Below are 17,089 nucleotides of genomic sequence, written 5' to 3'. Positions count from 1 at the left end.
TCGAATCGTGTTTGAATACTTTTTTCCATGTTCACTACGTTATCACACGGTATTTAAATAAACATGTGATACGACTATTATTACTAGCATCCCAATAATTACATGTAGATCTCAATAAGTGTGTTATAAAATATACCTGCACGGTCGCTCATAACGTTGGAATTTTTTTTTTACCCCAATTTATGGTATTATTTTGACAATTATTATTTCTAATAGATCTAGATAATAGTATACATTCTCATATTTTATTGAATAATAATGTGCCAGTGTTTGTTTTGCGTTACTGCTAAAGCATGTGTATGATATTATACTTATCAACTAGGGGACCTACGCCCTTATGACAGTAATGAGGATTAATGCCTCGCAAAAGGGCAATAACATAGCACATCGACAAGGTTTTACTGACGTACGTTATCACTAGCTCTTTCATTGGAACCCTCGTACTATCATGTTCTATTGACTTTTGAAAGTTTACCCACCATAATTTGGTAAAAATAGGTCGCCAGCTCGCCATTGCCTATATAACACACGCGCAACAAGCCGAACTTTGGACGCAATTGTGATCACTTACTCTTTTTTCATATTCCAACAACAAAAAACAAAACAACAAAAAGCCAGGGGGCCCGGGTCCGTCGGAAAGATTTGTAAGATTCAACATTGTTGATTTTATAATCTTGCTCATTATGAAACATTCAAACGTTTGATTTGTAATTTTGTTGCCCAGACAAATCTTATAATATGAAAATGAATTAAATTCTTGCTATCTAACACAAGGGCATTAGAAGAGATTTCCTCCCAGTTCATTTTGGGGTACCACAGGATTTAATTTTGGGCCCGCTACTATTTTGTATGCACATTAATGACATATGTGATCTAGCCTTGCATTCAAATACTAATATTTTTTGTACGCAGATGATACTGCCCTTTTCCCCTCTGGCTATGAAGTACAAGCTGTTTAAACCCGGTTACAAAACGACATACTAGTTGTATGTGAATGGATGAATGAAAATGGACTAGTTGTTAACACAGACAAAACTAAAGTTATGTTATTTTCAAGTCGAAGGAAGAAGAATCCAGTCAAATTACAGATACAAATGGGTGGTTAACTTATAGAAAATGGAACGAAATTTAAATATCTGGGTGTTATTGTAAATCAGAACTTAGATTGGTATTCCCATGTCAATGATGTTGTTAAAAGGATTATGAACTCGCTCATATGTATGCGTAGGATTAAGCACTGTTTGACAAATCGTGTATATACTCATTTATACTATTTCGTAATTCTTCCTCACATTGATTGTGTTCAACCGGGTTTGGGGATCACTGAAAATGAAAGATTTAAAGTGACTACAGAAATGTCAAAACAAATATTGTCGTTTAGTATTAGATGCAAGTTATTATACGCATGTATAATCTATGTTAAATTTTTAAGTATTTGTATGTGTATTGTACACTCTAAGAAAAAAGGGTGCAAAAAAGGGGTGCAAAATAAGAGTTTGGACCCTTTACATAAAAATGAACCCTATTTAAGGAAAAGGGGTTCAAAAAAGGGTGCAATTTCAGATTTTGCACCCTTCCCACAAAAATGAACCATATCGACCAAAAAAGGGTGCAAAATAAAAGTTTGCATATTGCATGCATAATCATGATTACTTTCCACGTGTTCACATAAAAAAAACATTTATCATGATTTGTTAATGAAATTATGACAATGCACATCAATTTCGTGATTTGTATTTTCCTTTGGTAATCAATAACCAATATATTATTTTGTCTGATCATGTTACAATTACATTCACATTTTAGCAATAGATATATTGATAATATGATTACTAACCGAGAAACATCATGCATGTTTAATATGTATTTGTGTACGAGCAAAATTTGCAGTATTCCTCGATGATGGGTGCAGGATTGCACCTTTTACAGGGTGCAGGATTGCACCTTTTACAGGGTGCAGGATTGAACCCCTAAAAGTGCTGCTATTGCATCGGTTTGCACCCCTAATGGAGCAGGATTGAACCATTAAGGGTACTAACATGTCTCCTAAAAGGTGCAATCTGGCACCCTCTTAAAGGGTGCAGGATTGAACCCATAAAGGTGCTGCTAGTGTTGCATCGGTTTGCACCCATAAAGGTGCAATAATAAACCATACATGGTACAATTTCCCCTAAAAGGTTCAATTTGGCGCCCTTTTAAAGGTTGCAGGATTGCACCTTTAAAAAGGGTGCAGGATTTAACCCCTAAAGGTGCTGATATTGTTGAATCGGTTTGCACCCCTAAAGGTGCATACTTGCACCATTTTTTCTTAGTGTGTAAGATATTTGAAATGTAATTTGTTTGTTACAGCACGGTTCCGTTGGAAAGCAGGCCTTGCGGCTTGAATGGGATCACCCTGCTTTTTTTTTTAAAGAAGACATGAATAAATAAATAACACACTCACAGCATGTACATAGCTGTAAAATACCGAGTTTTTCTCAAATTTAATTTGTTGATTTTTCATTTTGCTTTGAGGCATTGTAATATATTCATGTATCCAAAAAGTATATTTGATAAAATGGATAATATAACAATTAGAAAGGCCAGAGTCTAATTATCAATCAAAATAGTATTTTCATTACAAGTGTGCTCGCTTATTATATGCTCATAGCTCAAAAGTATTTGTGAGTTTCGACACTGTCGATTTTATATTTGTTATATGAGATTATGTTAATTTTTGATATGTTGTTTGATAGAACAGATACTGCATTATACTGAGTATTTGTTAGATTCAAACTGTCGATTGTTCATTGGCTATATGTCATGCTGATTAATATAAGTATCCGACCAGTATATTTGATAGAACAATAAGTAGTTTGCCTAGTATCCTTATCTAGTTTTACAGACAAAATGCTAAGTAATGATTACATATCTTCATATTGTGGCATTAAAATAATGAAATAAGTTACAAAGATTCATCATCCCACACACTCACAACCTCTACAAAGCTGCATTATACTAAGTATTTGTATCATTCATTTGGTTGATTTTCCGTTTCGGTATGTGACATGTTGACATATTATGTATCCAACAGGTATAATGAATAATATTAAGTAAATTACATGGCGAGTGCTATAAAAAATAAAAAAAAACATTTGTAAGATTCAACACTGTTTATTTCATACCTTTGCCATGGGAAATGGCAATCTTTGATATAGTTTGATGAAACAGACAGTAGAATGGAATACGTGTAAAGATGCACCTATGATTAATAGGCCTATTGATATTAATTTATTCACACAGAGCAACGGAGCACATCATTTGTCAACGCTCATGCACTGTATGTTTAGTGGTTTTCTTTTATTTGTCTACATGCCATATTCTTACACCGTATGCAGCCATGAGTGAGACATTCCGATATAATTTTGGCGAATGTGTGTCAAGTGAGCATCAGTTTGACGTGGGATGGCATACACATAGACGCCATTTTATATTTCAAGAGATTGAATGAATTGTTCTTCTTCAGACAGCTTCAATTGTGAAAGGAGCATTTAGATGAACAACTTTCTTTCTGACTTCACATTACGGAGGTTAAAATCGCAAGAAACTGGTTATTAAGGTAAGCTGTACATTGTATGTAGGTCATTTGACTGTGAACAAGTTTGGTGTCATAAAAGGAAGTGAATAAGAAATAGAGAACGAAAAATAGGTGACTATGTAATGAAGAAGAAACAGGTGTATGCATGTTGTGTGGGTTAAATTTGTCTTGTCTGGAAGAAGACAGATGAGAATACAAAGTAAAAGTCCACCTATATGAAAGTTTTAAGATAGATTAGGGCCAACAACATGAACATAAAAGTTATCGATATCTTCTTTTGTATGTCCCTTTTTTTTCGTCCTTTCTCTATTTCTCACTGCCCGGATTTAGTCATAGTTCTGGCAGTATGCCTCTCGAATATAGCTTTGTTTATTGTATTTTATATCGTAATGAAAATTATGCTATTACAACCTGTCCTTTTTCATGTTCTTTATTTCTTGATGATTTCACTAAATATATTGTATTGCTCGCTTGCTCACAATATATAAAATCCAAAGTATATTTTCGGGCAAGAGGCTTTGACTCGAAAATATGCCTATACGTCTATGTGTACGCAGGATGAATAACTAATACTTTGAATAATGTTGTAATATGGTGAAGTAAAACGAAGAAACAAAGACTCTTAGAAGGAACTTTAGATGGAAAGTTGTGGGTTTGTTATAATATTTTTAGAGGGGAAAGGGTATTGACAGGACTGGTATAGTGTGAAATAAAGCGATAACAGGGGAGTAGGACATAGAGGGGAAGAGATAAAGAAGGGAGAGAGAGAGAGGGTGGGGGAGAAAGGAATTAATAGAGAAAAGAGAGAAGGGGGACAGGGAGAGAATAAGAGAGGGGCATACAGAAAGTGGATATGGAATGAAAGAGAGAGAGAGAGAGAAAGAGGAGGCAGAGACAACGTATAACATGAATTGTAACGGGTTAAGACAATTACACCGTTGCAGCATATGGGTCCAGCCAATGAGGGGGCATCTTGGAAATATGGGATAAAAAGGAGAGAGGGAGGGGCGCAAAATGCACTTAGGGTACATGTCATTAAGCTAAACGTCCATGCATGTAATTCTCAAATATTTAATGACAATCCTGAAATGAGTTGAAAATCGAATACTCAAGGAACACTAGTGCAAGAGATAAAATCACAAACAAGCACTACACACGACTTTAGTGAAAGAAAGAGAAATATTGATTTTAAGCCGAATCAAACAGATACTGTACTTTAAATTATTATTCATATTCAACTGATCTGCAACTTCTGTTCCACAGCGAAGGCCTTGCATGAGCCAAGATTCTCTCAACTCATTTTGTAATCAGCATGAAAGAACACCTAATCGAAATTTTGAATAGAGTTTTATGATCTTTCTAGCCCTTATGAACACATTGATCTAATGAATATATTCCTTTTACCTAGGATACAAAGTCATGTTACTGAGATATTACTCTAAAGAACTTGTCTTAAAGATGAAGCTGAGTTCTGGTCATGCGATTGCATTGTGAAAGAAACGGTGTGGAATCAAACAGAAAAGGTTGATCATCTAACATATAATAATTTGTGTGTATTGCGAGGTTCTGGAATCATCAAAATTATAAGAAATTTGGCCAAGTCTAGGTAAAGTTACAAACACTGTACACAAAAAATGTATGTGTGACTACAAGAACACGTGGCGTAAAAAACTACCCCCGAGTTTTACGATGTTACATGACATATTTAGAATATGAAGGCATTTGAAGAGCCATGCTTTTCAGGGAACATATCTCATCTGATGTTCTTCCACACTTGCATAAAAATAATGATAAAGCTCACAAATTATTTGTCACCTCTTCCCAGAACTCAACCTTCTCTTTAATATAGCTGGTTAGTAACATGTAATAGTTCGTCCTAGCAAACTTTTATTTTGAGGGCGGGGGGGGGGGGGGGTCGGGGTGGACAAGCATTCTCCAGTACCACTTCTATTACATTCAGGAGGAATACGAATGCTTTCATATGATGTAAGACTGCTTTGATTTATATTCTGTTCACAAATACGCCCGTGCACAAATGTTCGCGTACACATTCCTGCAAGAAGGCTGAAAAAACAAATCCGTTGATAAATATTGGATTAGGTGGACGAGGAAATTTACAAAGAGCAATAGACCAAATCTTTTGTCAACGCTCAAACATTGTTTGTTGTGGATTTTTTTTTTCTCTACTTGCCATATGCATTCACCGTATGTAGCCATGAGTGGAAAATGTTGATAGATTTGTGGGCGAGTGTGTGCCAAGTGAGAATCAGTTCTATGATCGCGCTGACAATCCTATAACTATGTAAACAACAAGATCAACATGTCAATTTCGCTCGAAGTATTATTAATTGTTTATTGTAATGCATATGGAAAACATATCAACATATATATTATTATTTCTAGTCAGGAGAATCATGTAAACGTGAACGGAGGGATACGATGCATGTTCCCAAAATGTCAGGTAAAGGGGTACTTTTCACGCACCAAAGTCTGGCTCGTAGTACACAAAAATCCGGCCCGTACCTTAAACACCGGACTTAAGGGGGGGGGGGGTGTTTTCAAAAGGAGGGAACATGCATGTGCGTACCCTAAATAACAATACGTGGGGAAGCGGGTTTCAATCGATGTTGCGTTTAACAATGGTGTCACCATGTGATGATCACACCGGCGTCAAGCACTGCCCTGCTCCGGTGCGTTGCTTGAATGATTTCACAGTAAAACTCAGTGGAACTAGTACCCTGGATTACGAGCAAATATGACATAAGCACTTCGGTACTTTATGCTCAGGACTATTGAGAACCATAGACATTCATAGAGAGTTCGCAAAAATATGATTATGTAAAGACACTTTCAATTGCAGAATGTAAACATTGGTATTCATATATTGACATGACTTGAAAATCAAATACTCTAGGAACACTTGAGCAAGAGATAAAATACAATAAAAGAACTGTTCACAACTGTAGCGAAAGAAAGAGAAGTATTAATTTTAAGCCAAATCAAACAGATACTGTACTTAAAATTATTTTGTATACTTTAACTGATCTGCTACTTTTGTTCCACAGTGAAGGCCTTGCATTAGCAAAAGTTCTCTCTTCTCACGTTGACTTTAACATGGATGAACACGTAATCTAGAAATGATAGAGTTTCATGATCTTTCTTGCCCTCATGAACATATTTATCTAATCACTTTATCCTTCTACAGAGGATAGAATGGTAATACAAAGTCTTGGGACGGAAATACATCCCTGAAGAACTTTGTCTAACTACGGTTGGTTATCTGCATTGTATATAATTCTCCCTAGCGAAATAAAAAAAACGATTTGTTTCAAGGGGGTCGGCATAATCATACTTCTCCCCCCCCCCCCCAACTCCACGTCCACAAACCCCTGTAACGCTTCTATAGCCATAACAAGGAACGTGAATGCATTCATCCCATGCTAGACTGATATGATTCATATTCATATTAATCTGTTCACAAAGACCAACGGACCACATCCTTTGTCAAAGCTCCTACATTATGTGTTTGGGGGAGGAATTTGTTTGCAAATTGTTGCCAAGTGAGCATCAGTTTGACGTGGAATGGTATACAAATAGACGCAATTTTGATTGGCACCTGATACACATGTTACACGAGGTTGGATGAATTGTGCTTCTTCAAACAGTTTCAATCATAAAAAGAGCGTCTAGATGATCAGCTTTCTTTCTGACTTCACATTACGAAGATTTTAATTGCAACATACCGGTATTAAGGTGAGCTTTACGCTGCTTGTAATATAGGTCATTTTGCTGTGAAAATTTCGGTTTCATACAAGGAAGTTGATGAAACAGGGGTATTTATGCGGGATGCGGTATGTTTATCTTATCTGGAGGAAGAAATATGAGAATACATAGTTAAATTTGTAGGATAGCAACCTGTCTTTTTTGTTTACTTGCTTTACTTCTCACAAAACTGATAAATCAGGATAATTCCTGGCAACTAAATGACTGATTCAAATGTTTTTCTCACTTTTTCACAATATTTTAAGAATATAGACGATACATTTGTTGGTGTTTGTTGGTGTGAGGCTTTCACCACCAACAAATGTCTATTTGTACAAGAATTGGAAAACAAATAATATGATGCATTTTGGATAATGGTGACGTGAAATAAAGAAACGAAGACACTCGGAGGGAAAATAAAGATGGAAAAGAAGTTTCAAGTTGCGGGTTCGTCAAAATATGTTAAGATGGGGTAGGGATATTGACAGGGATAGTGTGAAAGGAAGTGACAACAAGGGAGTGGGAGATAGAGAGGAAGACAGAGAGGGAGAAAGAAATTGGGGAAGAAAGGAATTGATAGAGAAAAATAAAGAGAGAGAAGGGGAGAGAGGGAGAGAGAAAGTTGGGAAGAAAGGACTCGATAGGAAAAGAGAGAGAAGGAGAGAGAGAGAGAGAGAGAGCAGGAAGAGACAACAAATAACATATAATTATAATGATTTAAATGTTTGCACTTGTATAGCATTGGTCCAGCCAATGAGGGGGCTTCGGTGAAATAGGAGGTGAAAAAGAAAGGTGAGGATGCGCAACACGCACTTATACATGCCATTTAAAGTTAAATGCCCATGCATGTAATTCTCAAATATGATTGCAGTAAGAATCTTGAAATGAGTTGAACAGCGAATACTCAAGGAACACCATTTATAGTGCAAAGATATGAAATAACATACAAACACTACACACACATGTAATGAAATGAAGAGAACGATTGATTTGAGCCGAATCAAACAGATACTAGGTTTACAAAATAGGATTATAGTAAACTCCAAAGTCAATAACACATGACAGGTATGAATAAACATCACCCCTCGCCCTCCATCCCTTTCAAAAAAGGTACTACTGTCACGGACAGGTGCCACGTTTGGGCCAAAGATAACACAGTCAATAACACTTTATCAAAACAAATATATACATCTATCTGAGATATCGATTTCGTTCTTTGAACTCCAAAATGATAAGCATATTTATTCATCGCTATATTTACAACGGCCAATATATCAAAATACATATACCTTATCAGCTATCATATCACATGAGGGAAAACAGTATTTACTTTCAAGTTGAAAAATAACCTCATGAGATAAGACTAGGTGATACTCGGTTGATTTCATAAATACAATTATCATTTTACATCACAAAAAGGTTTAAATGTCTCCTCGCCTACAACGCAGTGTACCTTTTCCTTTGATATTTATCTTATCATAGTTTTCCTCAACCTTAAACAACAGAATACTTCTCTACAATACTGTGAGTATTATATTGACCATATACTGTATGAGTATATTATATTGACAGAATGGTTTCACTATGTTTTAATGTAACACTACGTTGTAAACTGCATCATAATATTGATTTAACCATTGGCGTAGCTAAGGACTGGGAAGGACGGCACTTGAATAAGAGATGACGGAAAGAGGGGGGGGGGGGGGGATTCAGGAGATCATACAGGGCGAAAGATTTAATACTTGAAAATACTCTCAACAAAGTAAACTATTAAGTGAATCAGCAGGAGGTTCATTAAATGAGTATCAAACAATTATTTGTGTCCTTCATGTAGCATACAGCTTCGCTTTAAAATGCACAATTTGTCCTTTATAAAGGGGCAATGGGTATATCCCCTCCCGAACTTGTCAATAGTTTCATTTTTGCACATACCTGACTTGACTACCTTGACTACAGAAATTCCCATGTAACGTTTTTTTTTAACATCACGATGAATATAAATGCCTTCATCCTACGCTAGACGGCTATGATTCATATTCATAATGGTCTATTCACAAAGAGCAACAGAGCACATCTTTTGTCGACGCTCATACATTGTGTGTTTGGGGGACAATTTCTTGATTTTTCTGCTTGTATTGCAAAATTAATGCACTGTATGCATGCAAGCCGTGTGCGAAGAATGCCCATACATTTGTGAGCAAATCGAGTCAGTGTAAAGTGATCATCAGTTTCACGTAGGCTGGCATACGGTTAGACGCCATCTTGATTTGTACCTAATACACATATTACAAGAGGTGATTTTCTTTTCTTCTTCAAACAGTTTCAATTATAAAAGGAACATCTAAAAGATCAACTTTCTTTCTGACTTGACATTACGAGGGTGAATTTCGCAAAAAACTGGTAATTAAGGTAAGCTGTACATTATCGGTTTAACCTATGCTACGGTCACAAAAGTTCGTACGAACGATAATTTCGTACGAATCTCCTGTTTTTCCATTGTCTTCCCGAATTTCCATTGTCTGAAAATCGTTTGTACGGCGTTCGTAGCAGTTCGTAATGGCATTTGTGACTGAGGCTTTAATAAAATTTGGAGTGGATTTTAAAAGATTATTATTATAATTGTATGTAGGTTATCAAGAAATTGTCTGTACAAGAAATTAAAGGTGCAACACAAATGGCAGGTGAATGACTTGCATGGCGTGATCTCGTGAAGACCACAGCAGCGCTTTACAGCGCCACCTGAAGTTGATAATGATGATGATGGTGTATGTTTTTTTTGCTGTGAACAAGGTTAGGGCCATATAAGGAAGTGAATGAGAAAGGGTACTTAGGCAATAACAGGAAAAAAGGGTTTATGCATCTGGATTGGGTATGTTTTTTATCTGGAAAAAGAAATATGAGAATACACAAGAAAAATCCACTTATAAGAAAATTTTCAGATAGATTAGAGCCTACAACATGAATAGAAATATGAGCGATATCTTCTTCTATATGTCTCTATCTATTTCGTCCTTTCTCTATTTCTCACTGCCCGAATTTCGTCATGATTCGGGCAGCTTGGTTCCCATATGTAACATTATTGATTTCATTTCTATATCGAAATGGCAAAAAGATGACTGACTATATTATATGGATAGTATCTTTTTCAGACGAGAAGCTCGCGCACGGCCCTCACACTCAAATGTGCCCGTACACCTATGTGCACGAGGAATAAAAAACAGTTCCTCTCATGATTTGTTTAAATAGGGTGACGTGAAAATCTTAAAGGGGTGCCGCAAGTTAAAAAAAGCTAGCAAATGCTTATCCTCGTATACAAAAAACTGGTGCACCCCTCCTCCCCTCAATAATTGAGTCCACAATATGCTACTGGGTGTATGCACTTTATATTCGATCACATTTTCCATGCAGTCATACAGCGTTGCATATATTGCTCGGCTACTTGGTAATATTACCTTTTAAAAAGAGAACGCTCTATTATATACAATCCTATACCTATTTTTATAACAACAAGATAAACATTGCAATTTGCTTTATCTATTATTAATTGTTAATTGTAATGATTCATGTAAAAAGAGATTCAATTCTAGTCATGATAATGCTGTAGAAAGTATTATTTCTTTTGCAAAGCATATGAGATAGAGTTTCATTATGGACACTAAGAATGAAAGAAACTATTAATTTTACCTAAATCTATATGATATGCTCTCAGTGCATTTTTGGTATTAAGTGTAAATTTTATTTAAAGACCATACAACTGTTTGAATACATAAATGAGAAGAACAGTGCGTGACCTTTTATAGCAACTCAAAAGCAAATACATCGCATGGAATACGTCCACTGGTATTCTTTTGATTTTAAATATTTATACTGACATTTTACTAATGGAGTTCATTGTAATAAATCAAGTCAATTCTCTTCTTCCCGTTCGATCCCTCCCTTCTCCCCTCCTTCTCTCTCCCTTCATCCATCCGTCCTACCCCTTATTCTCCCCACTTTTTTTTTCTCTCTCTCCATTTCCTCCTCCACCCTCTGTCCCCGTCTCTATCTCACAATGCCTCTTTCTCCCTATCTCTGTCTATATTTCTCTATCTCTCTTTCTCTCTCTCTCTCTCTCTCTCTCTCTCTCTCTCTCTTTTCTCTCTATTTGTGTATACAGGTCAATACTCTGATCAGGATGGCGGCGAACTTCAGCTCTGCAGAAGACATTTGTGAAGGAGAGAACTGTGGATCCATCACAGATGTGACGTACTACATTAAGGAAAAGAAGAAGCTCTGCGAGGACTGCGCCTCCAAAGAGGGATGCATCCGAAAAGCAAGAAAGGGTGGGTCCAATCTTTATTGTGAGAAGCATGATGAAGAAATCAAACTATATTGTAAAACACATGATGTACCACTGTGTTATTCATGCGCAATGAAAGATCATCAGCAGCCTTGCGTTCAACAGGATATAGAGGGCGCCATCGTGGAATGTAAAGCGAGTCTAATCACTCTAAAGGAAAAAGCGAATGAAAAGTTAAAGCTTTGTCGAGTTTATGGAGATCAGATTCGTCAGTGTAGAATTGACACCGACACCCATCTACAAGCTTTGAAAGATGAAATTGATTTGGTATTCAGTGAGGCGATTCAAGCAGACAAAGAAAGAGAGAAGGAAGATGCCGCGAAAATCAACCAGGAAATTGATGAAAAGAATCAGAAACTTCAAGAAGAGATTCAAAAGATGAATGACAAGATTCAAAGGAATGAGGAGGAGAGAGAGATGCGACATGAACTTCACTTGGCAAATTTAGACAACAAGGCGAAAACCCATCGACAATAAACAACATGGTTTTCAAACAAACATTAAGAGCATCGCTGAAGAGAAGAAAGAAAGATGGGGCAGTTGGAGAAATCTTGGCAAGATGCACTTTAAATATGACGAACAAAGAAAGCGGACAAAATATACAGTTCCTCAGGTAGACAAAGGAACATCCCTTCACTGCTATTATGTAAAAAGGTGAATATGCATGTGACAACCTGTTCTACACATTTTTACATAATAGCAGTGAAGGGATGTTCCTTTGTTTACCTGAGGAACTGTATATTTTGTCCGCTTTCTTTGTCAGTCATATTCATAGTGATGACACAGCAACCATAAAGAATATAACACAAAACTTGACACAGTACTTAAAGATGATAAAAGTGTCGGTACATCATTCGTTTATAGCCAGAACGGAGTCGAATCTGAATATGTAATAAATTACTGCCAGTATGGCTCCAAAAACACAACATGTACACTTTGCACGCTTATATATAGCTTCATGTACATAGCTGTACATATCTGTACATGTATATCATGTATAACATGTATAGGTATATTGAACCCGTCGAATTTATTGATCTTTTTTTTTCAGCAAGATAAATCAAACCAATTGTGTTTTATAGTCATGAGTGAAAAAGAAATCTATCTACCAATCCTACTACTGAGCACAAAATAAATAATATACCTTTTTTCTTGGTAATGTCTTTAACAAACCCTTAAAGATAGCATGCTTTAGATTGCATGGCATTGTGATCTATCATGCACAAATATGCATTTTGGATATGTTCTGAACATACATGTTTGTGTAGATTTATAGACGCGATGCTAAAATTATGGATTAAGTTGACAGTTTAGTCATTTAAAATACTCGCAACATGTCAACAGCTTGATTAGACTGAATGTTTATGTATGATTAATTTTGTTGAATTTGTAAATTTGCGTTGAGGCATGCTGATACATGTACTTCTAACAAAAAACTCGGTAGAATGTATGAATAATTTAACAATCAATTAGGTTACAAAGTATCCTTATATATCAACAAATATTTACATTACGAGTATGCTCATGATAAGTACATTGATATATAAACAAATGTGTGTAATATTCAACACTATCGATTTCATAAAGTTGCAATGGAACATGTTAACCTTGATATGTATTTTGTTGAAAGGCATAAGCTACACTATTAAATAAGTTGCAGACTTTTGTCATCTAACATACTCATAACATGTAAATAGCTGCATATAGTACTTTTGCTGGGTAACTTTTGATTTTAGTTTTTATTCTGCTATGAGATATGTTGATATGTGTATCTAACAAGTATTTTCAATAGAATGATTAATATAACAATCACATGAGCTGCAAAGTCTTGTTATTTGTTACAAAATCGTTCACATTATAAGTATGCTCACAGCATGTACATTTCAACATAATACATAGCATTTCAATTTGTTGTTTATATCAGTTTGCTATGGAATATTTTAATTTGTGTTTGTAGTTTGATCATAGCGATGCTTTGAAAATGAAATCATTTACAGATTTGTTTTTCTAACACACTTACAGCATGTAAATAGCTGCATATTACTTACTTTATGCAACATTCGATTTTGTTACGAGATATGTTGATATATGTATCCCAGATTGGAGAATATGTGTTAGATTGAATAATATATTATGTTAGCTTTAATAATAAAACAATGGAATAGAGCGAAGTACCATAATATATCAAGAAAATATATACATTATGAAAACCCTCATAATACGTACACATCATCATAATATAAAGTATATGTACATTTTTATATTGTTGTTTTTATAATTTCGCTATGGGAAATATCATTCTTCGATACGTAGTTTAATAGAACAGATACAATAATTAAAATATGTGTAAGCTTTATAGTTTGTCATCTCTCACAATCATCACAATCCAGATTATACTGATTACTTGTAACATTTAAACGGTTGATTGTTTTATTTGCTTTGAGGCATGTTGGTACAAACATGTAGCTATCAAACAAATATTCCACACATAATAAAACAATGCTGCAGGGTCCCGAGGATGATGACGATGGTGAGGATGATGGACTACAATGTATTGTACAGCAAGGGTACATTATCAACTATATAAAACAAAAATATTCACATTAAAAGCATGCTCATGGAATGTACCTAACAGCATAATTCACTGCATGTGGAAGATTTCACCATGTGCATTATTATATTAGATATGTTGATCTTTTTTCCTTCATCTCACTCACTCACAATACGAATATCACTGTATATGGTATGCCAGTCCACATATCACTATTCGCACCCACTACTCTCATTTGCTAGTTAAAATTTCATTGTTGTTTGTCTTTTCTTGTTTCTTTTTGTTTGTTTTAGTCGGTGAGGGGTATTCTTTTTTTATTCTATGAACAATATCATATGTATCATTGCATGAGTGTCTCTCTTGTTTGTCATTATGTTAATCTGTTATTTTGCGGGTCTGCGGTAAATAAATAAAAATAAAAATTCTATACAATGAAACAAGTCAAACAGCTTTGTTATCTATCAGGAGACCATTCATACTACACAGTAATGAAAATAGCTGTATAGCATAGAGTACCAAAGTACGACGTCATAATGGATAAGTTGTCAAGGTTGGTGGTTCCAAACACTTTTGTGCTAAACGACAGCGTGGTGATCACACAACTTCTAACCGGTAAATTATCCCTGCGCCAGCGCGTTGCTCCAATGATTTGTTGGCTTTATGCTAACAAAACATGTCTTCACTTTTTAATTAATTAGTTGTAATTGTGAGTTTCATCAGAGATTTTTAAATAGCAGGCAATCGGATAGCAAATTAATTTTTTTTTTAAAGTTTGAAGTGATGTTTTTTTTTACAATATTGTAAAAGGGGGTCGGGGCATTGAGAGCGATAGCGGGAAATAATTGCCAAACAGGAGATCTAGCTAGAGAGGGGGTATAGGAGAAAGAGATAGAGAGAGAGAGAGAGAGAGAGAGAGAGGAAGAGAGAGAGAATGAGAGTAAGGAATATGCAGATAAAAAGGGAGACAGAGAGAGGGGGAGAGAGAGGGAATATGAAGAGGGAGAAAAAGAAAGCTTCTTATACTATAACGAATCTTGAGAATTGCATGTATGGCATTTTCCTGAATGGCATGTCCCCCCCCCCCCCTCATTGGCTGGACCCACGTTACAGCAACAGTGCACATATCTTTAGTTATTATTTATACAGTGCGTTCCAAAAAAAAGAAACCGATAATGATCAATGCTTTATCATAAATAATTACAAGTGCAATTAATAAATGACACATATTTGTAAAGCTTAAATCCTCTACTTTCATTGATGCAACTCATATGTACATATTTCACCCATGATTGATTAAAAACAAGAGAGGGAACCAAAAACTAATTTGGAGATCAGTATCTAAATTAAAAAGAGAAAATGACATTTCTAGAAAATTCATTTTCTGCCCTTTCCTACGATACCTCAATCAGGAAAAATGAGCTAAATAACAAAGTTCTGTTTGTTTAAAGTAATACTTGCATTTCCAAAATTTGATAAAAATGAATTCGATGTTACTGGCTGCCTGCCTGTGCAACAAATACAGTTGACAAAAGACTTAACTACGTTTTGTTGAAGATCAGCCATGCACACGGAAGACGATGGACTTGACGCATGGTTGATCGTCGACAAAACGGAGTTAGATCTTTTGTCAACTCTGTTGGCATCTTAATAAATATAAATATATTCGTTTGATTTTAGACAGCTACGACTCATAATCATATTAATCTTTTCTCTTCGAGCAACGGAGCATATCTTTTGTCAACGCTTCTGCATTGTTTGTTTGAAGGACGATTCCTTTTGTTTCTCTACTTGCCATATTCATGCAATGTTTGCATGCATAAGTGAAAAACGTCCATGAACTTGTGTGCAAATTTGTGCCAAGTGAGTATCAGTTTGACGTGTGATGGCAAAGAAGGAAATGCCATCTTGGTTTGCACCTTATTTTTCTTCTTCAAACATTATACATTATATAAGGAGCATCAAGGAGATCAGCTTTCTTTCTGACTTCACATTACGAAGGTTAAAGTCGCAAGAAACTGGTGGTTAGGGTAAGTTGTACAATTTGATTACAATTTCAATTCAAGGTTGGTTTCCAGAAAAATATAGAAGACAATGATGCACATGATGCACCTAAAAAGCTAAAATGTATGTGTTCACAATTTTCAAGGATACATATAAATAGAAAAGATACATTCACTAAACATATTTACATAATCTTACAATGAAACCATGACAATTAAAATACTAGTCTGATAAAAAGGCAATTGTTTAAATATAAAAATAAGGACAAAAAATGTTTTTTAAAGAAAAGCTTAGAACAAACAACGATTTTTAAAAAGACGATATCATAGAAATATCGACCGCCTCTCAAAGCAGTCGATATGTCTTTTAAATGCCGACTTGAAACAAAAATCTACCAACATTTCTTACGTTATCCTTTTATTGAGTGAAGATTGGTTTACTTAAAACATAACGAAAAATGTGAAACACTGTCTGTTAATATATAAGATCGAGAAAGTATTAGGTAAAAGGCTATTCGGAAACGATTGATAAGTTTTAGAACAAATCGGTGTCATTCAGTTTGAAGCGCACCCTCGTTTCGTTACATCTCAAAGTTCTTCCTAGAAAACAATTTATTGTTAGGGAATGGATATGCATACTCCCTCCTCCATCCAGTAACGCCTCTAATGAAATCAGAATGAATGTGAATGTATTCATTTGATGTTAGACAGCTACGATTCATATTCATGTTATTCTATTCACAAAGTGCATCAGAGCACATCTTTCGTCAACGCTCCTATATTGTGTGTTTGTGGGGCAATGAATATTTTTTTTCCATGTTCTTGTACTGTGTGCATGCATGAGGGGGGATATACCTTAT

The 17,089-nt window shown here is 35.4% G+C and overlaps 1 protein-coding gene across 1 annotated transcript; it reads left to right on the top strand.

The window, feature by feature from the left end:
• The first annotated feature begins 11,513 nt into the window (after positions 1–11,513).
• LOC115927636 (E3 ubiquitin-protein ligase TRIM71-like) lies at positions 11,514–12,155 on the top strand. The gene has a single exon (XM_030993750.1). It carries the CDS (start codon positions 11,514–11,516, stop codon positions 12,153–12,155), a length of 642 nt encoding a protein of 213 aa, XP_030849610.1.
• The last annotated feature ends 4,934 nt before the right edge of the window (positions 12,156–17,089 follow it).

The sequence above is a fragment of the Strongylocentrotus purpuratus genome, unplaced genomic scaffold (assembly GCF_000002235.5).
Source record: "Strongylocentrotus purpuratus isolate Spur 01 unplaced genomic scaffold, Spur_5.0 spur5_scaffold_20, whole genome shotgun sequence".
Lineage (NCBI taxonomy): Eukaryota > Metazoa > Echinodermata > Echinoidea > Camarodonta > Strongylocentrotidae > Strongylocentrotus > Strongylocentrotus purpuratus.
The sequence above is the reverse complement of the archived record's forward strand: the minus strand, read 5'-3'. Positions and strand labels throughout refer to the sequence as shown.

Coding starts and splice junctions, on each gene's coding strand:
- LOC115927636 (XM_030993750.1), top strand. CDS start 11,514: ATGGCGGCGAACTTCAGCTCTGCAGAAGACATTTGTGAAGGAGAGAAC.